Below are 7,233 nucleotides of genomic sequence, written 5' to 3' on the forward strand. Positions count from 1 at the left end.
GAAGGGAAGGGAAGGGAAGGGAAGGGAAGGGAAGGGAAGGGAAGGGAAGGGAAGGGAAGGGGGTGTCCTCTCTCCCTCTCCCTTACATTCGTGTGTTACTGGTCTTGTTGATAATGACTGCCTTCCCAGTTTGGTCGACGTTATGGTCCATGCCAAAGTAGGCAGCTACCCGGTGCAGCAGCATCCTGTGGTACGAGGTCATCTGAGGGAACTTCTTAAACTGATTGCTGAGAACAGGGAAGGAAGGGTCAGAGTTTAGGAGGCTTTGAAACAGATGATAATCACGCACCAAAACAGAGAGGGAAAGGGAGAGGCCACAGATGCCTTGACCAGATCCCAGATCAGACCACGCCAAGTGACAGGACTAAGTGTAACGGCCTCAAGTTGTGCCAGGGAATACTTAGATTGGATATTAAGAGGAATTTCTTAACGACCACTTACTTGCTATCACTAATAAATTCCAGAATCTCCTGTTCTAACTTTAGCAGCATCATTCTATCCCTGCCAAAAAAAAAAAGAAAAAAGACAAAAGGGAAAAGCCACCTTTAAAGAGAGCAAAGCACAGATCCCTCTGCTTGGCACCCACCTCCCTGCACCAGCAAAAAGTCACGAGCAACCCCGCTAACCGAACCTCACACATCCTCCACAGCAACGAACTACAAAACTCCCCTTTCCCCCCCCCCCCCCAGTTTGCAGTTGTTTTGCTAACAGTGCTTGGCTTTTGGCCGTACCAAATCTCTGCTCTGCTGGAAGCTCTGCCGTAATGACTCCAGCTCTGCTGCTCCTATGCCAGCACTCGGCTTGATTGCGTTTATTACTGACACAGCAGCAGCTCCTTTGGAGGCGAACATTTGACAACCATTTACACAGTGGGCTTTAAGGTGGTCAAGATTCCTTCCTGCTTGCACTCAAACAAAGCGTTCCTCCTCCATCTGTCTCTCCGCAGCACGCAGGCACGTTCTGATCGTGACATAAAGCTGCAGTCCTATAGGTGTCACTTCCCCCTCCTCCCAAGATAGATGGATACACACGCAGACACAAACACCACGAGGGCAGGGGCAAGCAGAGCAGCATCGCTCACCACGCGCTCCCTCCCTTCCCTCCATCAGAAAGATTCCTCTCGACCGACCAGTCACCTACCTCGGGTTTTTTTTCAGTGTATTTACTAAAAACTCATGCAAATCGATTCCAGTGGAGTCCGTGTATTCCTGGCTGGAATCTGAAAGAACAACAGCGGCAGAACAAATGAGCAAAGCGCTGCGATGCAACGGGCTGGAGGAGGTGCCTCTCAGCAGTGACTTGTGCATGCATGAGAATGATGCCCCCGCAAGGACAGATCAGGAGGATGCCAAGGAGAGGGACCTGGAAGTTCAATAAAGGAAACCTTGTCCCTAAAACCTGCTCAGAGCACGTTCAGGATAGCCCGTGCTGTTACAGGAGACCCCTGCAAATGCAGCATGCCACACTTTGGTACAAATAAGTAACTGTTGCACCTTTCATCCTGCAAGCTTTCTAACCAGAGAGCCCAATGGCTCTGTTCTTCCCCTTTCCTCACACCCTTTTCATTTTAGGAGTGACTGCAGAAAAAAAAACCCAGTACTTGAAAGCGAAGCTGCCCCAGTGCAGTTGCTCTCTGTACAAGATTTCAAGGTGCAGCTTGCTCACCAGATTGAACGTGCATCTTTTAGCCATTTCTCTGCCCCCAAATCAAACAGGCAGGGTTATTCAGCGGAAATTTAGCTCATCTCCTTGCAACTTTTTTCCTTTGGCACCTGTGGCAGGTGCTCTGAAAATCAAAATTGCACTGCAACCAAGAGCCCACATAGTGGGACTTCTCGGTTTGGCACCTGCACATTTAAAAAGCCACTGGGGCACAGGGCAACCCCACAGAGCTCTCCCCCACGCTCTGCTCCACAAAGGATGCTATCAAGATGATGCATTCCTGGACAGTCATCAGCAAAGATAACCCCTCTGCTCCCAACAACGCTCCCACTGACACCCAGGATCCTCAAACCAGGGAAGGTAAGACCTGCTCTGTTCATAAGAGCACCCGACCTCGAGACAGCATCTTCCTTGGTGCCTTGTCTTTATTCTTTTCTTTTTCTTCTTTCTCAGCCCCATCTTTCGTGGACTTTTCCTCTTCCTTGTCAGAGGGGCAGCTAACATGCAACTGAATGATGTCCTGGAAGAAAACAAACCGTGGTGCTCTCAGTTACTTGTACTCAACACTGCCGTGGTTGGAGACGTTGGCAGCTGAGAGAGGAGTCATGGAAAGGCATGGGGCTCAGGCTCTGCTCTCAGGGTGGGCAAAGCAGTCTCTCTCCTTCCAAAAAGAAGATCTGATGGGACTCAGCAGCATTTGCCACTGCCGAACACCTGCCTTGCCCAGGATCTAAGTTACATCCTTCCCTGTTGAAAGCTGACAAAATTCTATTACACTGTGGATTTGGGAGTGTCCAAGGTGAATGAGGTCTTGCACCACTACAACAAGACTCTCCCACCCAACCTGGAAAGAGAAAGGGCGTGAGGGGAGCAGGAAGCCTACGAGGCGTGATGAGTGGCTTTTGTGCTGCACAGAGCTTTCTGTTTCTTGTCTGCACCTCTCCTGAGCTGCAGCTGCACAGCAAGGCCTGCAAGCTCACCCTGCTCCATGGGAAGAGACATTACAGACCGGAAGGCTTGTCAAAGGGAATATCAGATAATCTGCTGCTAAAATTCAAGTCAAAACCGGCTATAAAAGCACGAGCCTTTGTGCCAGCTGATCCTTCCGTTTCCTTCTGCCTTTATGCAGGAGGTCCCTGACCAAGCACCACGGCTTAAGCAGGTGCAGGTGCCCAGTGAGTTTATGCAGACGATTCCTCAGGAGAGAAGGAAGGGCTGTGACTGTATGCACACAAGCAGTGATAACAGGGACGAGCATTCCCTTCAAAAGCAGCCTCACGTGGGAACTCCTTGGTTTTCAGAAGTACAAGCCCAGTGTAAGATACCAACTCTAGAAAGAAGGGGATTTTCTGGGCTCCTACACTGTGCAGCTTATCTGGTTCTGGGCCTACCTGGGACTCCAGCAGCCCATCTACAAAGGGGCTAGACGATTCTTCACACACAGCCAAGCTCCTGACCAGCTTAAGCTTTGAATTAGACTGGAAAAGTAAAAGAAAAAGTACAGTTAAGACACCTCAGCCATAAAGCGTGCACTCGAGTTCATGCTGTTGCACTACCAAGCCATTCACGCAATCCGTGTTAATTAAACTGCTGAAAAGGAGGGTGACCCAACCAGCATCTTGCAACGCACAGGAACATGCACACATTTGGAGTCCTAGAGTGAAGCAGCTCCTTCCTGCAGCCCTCAGTTTGGTTTTGAACCAACCAACCTTCAGGTGAGCAAGCTCGCTGCCTCAATTCACCTGCTCTTTGGCCTCTTCAGCCAGAGCAACCCCAGCCCCCCCTCCTCACCTGGTGAGAATCAAAGCTACACACAAAGGACACAGCTAACCAAATCATTTTATCTGCGATGTGAGGTGAGAATCGTTACCGTTCTTAATTACAAGGCTGTCATCCCACTTACACCTACCCTGCCCGACCCGTTGGCTTTGGTTATTTTGGGTAACGTAGTAGTGCTCAGTTTAAAATAAAACCTGGGGCTTCGGGACTGCTGGCAAGCTGACTGGCTTGGGTGGCAAATGGGAAACAGAAGCCAGTCCCATGAGATCCCAGGCAGGATCAGCCACAGGGAACGGCCTGAAGAAGAAAGGGATGCTGGAATATCCCATACCTTGGCTCTTTTTCTGGCATGCCCATGACCCGACGTCCGTCTCTGCGGAAAAAGGAAAGAAGAAGGCAAAAAGCTTCACGTGAAGGTGCACAGTATGAGAGCTGTTTGCTGTTTGAGGCAGCACAGTGATTTGGAAGCAGGTCTCTACCCGACAGCACGTTTATCAGGCAGCACGAGTGGAGCTCTGCGTGCTGCTGGAAAGGCTGCCCACCCATTTCATGCTCACCTGAGATTCCTGACGCACGCTGACCTCCTCCCCCCCATCCTTCTCCGCTTCCTCCTTGCTGGGTGACCTGGATACGTATTTGGTTTTGCTCACGGATTCCTCGACCACCTTTTTTTCTGACTCCTTCATTATTTCCAGGGACTCCTGCGCTGTGTTGCTGTTTGACATCTTCAGAGCCCTGCAAGGCAGCGATGGGCACCTGCCAGAAGAGGAGACAGAGCGGGGCAGAAGGGTCAGGAAGGACAGCCCTCCCAACTGGAGCTCTAACTCCTGCACGTATAGGTTGTAATTGCTTGCAACTCCCTCTGTGCACAACAACCCCAACCCCTGCACCCTACGCTCACCCCTTTGTCCCCTTGGATGCAGCCCCAGGTTCCACGAGGCCTCACAAGAGCCCTGAGATTCTCACCAGGACCTTGAAATCATGGGCACTGCTGAACAAAGGCCCTGAGGCACGCAGAGGTGCAGGCACCCTGCCCTGTAACTGCTCTGATGCAAAGGAGAGGCTCAGGGTAACGCTAACGAACACACAGAGGAATTCAGGTGATACAAAGCCAACAGCTGGATGAGGCGTGCTCTGTCCTGCACAGACAACAACCAAAAACCTGCATTCTTTCCCCAGACTGCAGCCCTGCCCTTCTTGCAGGTAGTCAGAGGCATCTTCAGTGAGGACGCAGCCTCGTATCCAGAGACTGCTCCAGTTTCTCCTGGGAAACAGTGACACTGGTTTTTTTCTCTGTGGCTGCTTATGGCTCCATACTTCAGAAAAAGCAGGAGCCGAGCCACTGCAGATGAAAACATAATGCTTCCTAATGAAGTTGGGTCTAATTGCATCCTTCTGATTAGCACACAGCCTGCCCAGAGCCCTGAAGTGCCCAAGCAGAGCCCGGGCAGGGCTGTGTGCCTCGTTCTGCTCCCAGCACGAACAGGAGGAACGGATGTGACACATCCATTCATAAAATTGAGTCAGCTCCAAGCCCACTGCCTAGAACTAAAGTCAGCTCCCTGGGCTCAGCCAAAGCAGCTCTCTTGGAGCTCCAGAGAGGGATAAACCAGCTTAGGGAGGGCTGCAGAGGGATTCTGGTCCTGAGGACTGCATTTGTGCAGCCCCTGTTGGGACACAGCCCAGTGATAGGGCTCCAAAGGGAAAGGGGGAAGCCCACATTTCAGAGGAGCTCCAACAAAAGACCTCGACACTAGAAGACACAGCTGACGCTTATCAATTTATTAATTGCTTTGGCAGAACATGGCTGAAAGTGTCAGATCTCACTAAGATTTATTAACTCCTGGCAGCTCTGCACCGGAGCTGCTAATATTCATTAACTCATTCAACCTCATCCCCTTTTAATTTGTGGGGATGTCGAACATAAAACGTGTTCTGCTTTTACTGCAGCTCCTGGAGTGATTTCTGGCTGCAGTCGGCAAAGCAGGGAGGTTTCACCCCACGAGCTGCTGCAGCACCGTGCCCACCCTGCAGAACACCTGGGGAGGAAGAACCAAACCCGAGCAGGGTAATGGCATCTTCTCTCACCCCACTGCAATCCATGGGGGGGAAATAGCACCAGTTCTCCTCCCTACAGGTGGGGACACAGCACCACTGAGCAGACATTTGTGCACTGCCCCTCCTGAGGAACCTTCTGCCCCCGGCAGCAGCCCCCAGAACGTTTCCTTGCATGCAAAGCACCAAGGAGAGCAGCTGTGCACTGCCAGCGCTCCTGCACAGCGATGCCTGCAAGAAGAGTTTTCCTTTCTGTATGAATGAATCAGCGCCGCTCCCTCAGGACAGGCGTGGGTCGCATGAGGGGGTGGCAGACATGAGCTGCAGCGACAGACAGCAGCTTGCAGAGAGGGGAAGTTCAGAGGACTCGGGGTGGGTGGCACTGAGCTGCGCTCTGCCAGGGAGGAGATGGGAAGATGACGTAGATGCAGCATCAGGGAAGCCACCGAATCTGGGTCAGAGCAGTGCCCAGCAGTGCTGCTGGAGGTGAGAGAGCAGAGCTGAGTGACTGGAGTTCGGAGGGCGGCAGCAAGCACTGGGCACTGCTCAAGGGCTGGGTGAAGGGTAACTCCATCCTCACCTTCCCCCCAAAAGGGAAGGCACCAACCCACAGCCTCAGCAATAAACCTGCACGTTCAGACTTCACAATTGTCTTCAGAGACAACTCTTGACTCACATCTCCCCCCAGTCTTGTCCCTAGATTATTTTTTTTTCCCTGCTTTTGCTTTCTGAGGCTCATTCCAGGAAGCATTCGACAGGGCAGAGCATAACCTTATTAGATAGACATGCCCAAGTCACCAGTGCTGTGCTGTATTAATGGAACATTGAGTCCCACATTGCAGAAGGCAGCAGCAACCCCACTGACAAGGACGAACCCAACAGAGCCCCAGGAACAGCTCTCTGCATCCTCAGGCTGGTTCTAAAACATGAAGGAAGCGTGCTTAAAGGCAAACCGGGTCCAATCACATGCTAAGCAGAGTTCCAGTGCTTGGAAGACTCAGAAATAAACATCCCAAGGCGGTGACTCACTCGTGGGCAGGACAGTCCCCATCACATCACGTCGATGATGGGCAGCCAGAGCCAATTCTCAGCGCTGGGAGCTGGGCAAGGAAAGCTGCCCCACCCGAGGGAGATCTGCCGGTGCAAGAGGTGACGGGAGCCAACAACCCAGCCTGGAAGAGGTGAGGGGGCAAAGCCACAGCCCTCTTCCAGAGCCCGAGCATTTCACTTTGCCCCTCAGCGCACGGCGTTGGTGTCGGCAGCACCGAGCAGGAACCTCCCGCACGAGGAGTGATGCTCTCCCAGCTGCGCGCTGATTGGCTCCCGCCTCAGCCAATCGGAGCCAGCGCTCCATGGCAACCAGCTCTGTCACCAGGAGCAACCGGGAGAGCCCGGGTAGCGGCGAGCCGTGCTACCGAAGGGCCGGGGGCGGTGAGATGCAGCCGGTGCCGCCGATCCCAGCTCCCGAGCCAGGCTGCAGCCTGCTCCTCCTGCCCTGTGGGGCTATACGGAGCCTTCCGCCCTCTGCTTTCCCCGGGGCACAGCCGCTGGTGCGGCTTTGGGGTGCTGGAGGATGCTCCTCGGGTGCACAAGTGGCTGCAAAAGAAGGCTTCGTTGCAGGACCAACAACAGCCACGCAGCTCCTGACACAGCTCCTGACTGTACACAGGCTCCACGTGCATCCCCAAACCTGCTCCGGGCAGCGCAAGCCCCTTCCCACCCCCCCACCCCCCCACT

General features: G+C 53.1%; 1 protein-coding gene across 5 annotated transcripts in view; it reads right to left on the bottom strand.

Annotated features, from left to right (window-relative positions):
* R3HDM2 (R3H domain containing 2) overlaps positions 1-6,756 on the bottom strand; it is a gene marked incomplete at its 3' end in the record, with an annotated part of 17,702 nt that extends 10,946 nt beyond the window's left edge. For all 5 annotated transcript variants that reach the window (XM_021382843.1, XM_021382845.1, XM_021382842.1 and 2 more), the window contains 7 exon segments: positions 87-227; positions 442-501; positions 1,141-1,219; positions 2,056-2,182; positions 3,054-3,140; positions 3,773-3,814; positions 3,999-6,756. In XM_021382843.1, the coding sequence (XP_021238518.1) occupies positions 87-227; positions 442-501; positions 1,141-1,219; positions 2,056-2,182; positions 3,054-3,140; positions 3,773-3,814; positions 3,999-4,166 (704 nt within the window).
* Between the last annotated feature and the right edge of the window lie 477 nt (positions 6,757-7,233).

The sequence above is a fragment of the Numida meleagris genome, unplaced genomic scaffold (assembly GCF_002078875.1).
Source record: "Numida meleagris isolate 19003 breed g44 Domestic line unplaced genomic scaffold, NumMel1.0 unplaced_Scaffold296, whole genome shotgun sequence".
Classification (NCBI taxonomy): Eukaryota; Metazoa; Chordata; class Aves; order Galliformes; family Numididae; genus Numida; species Numida meleagris.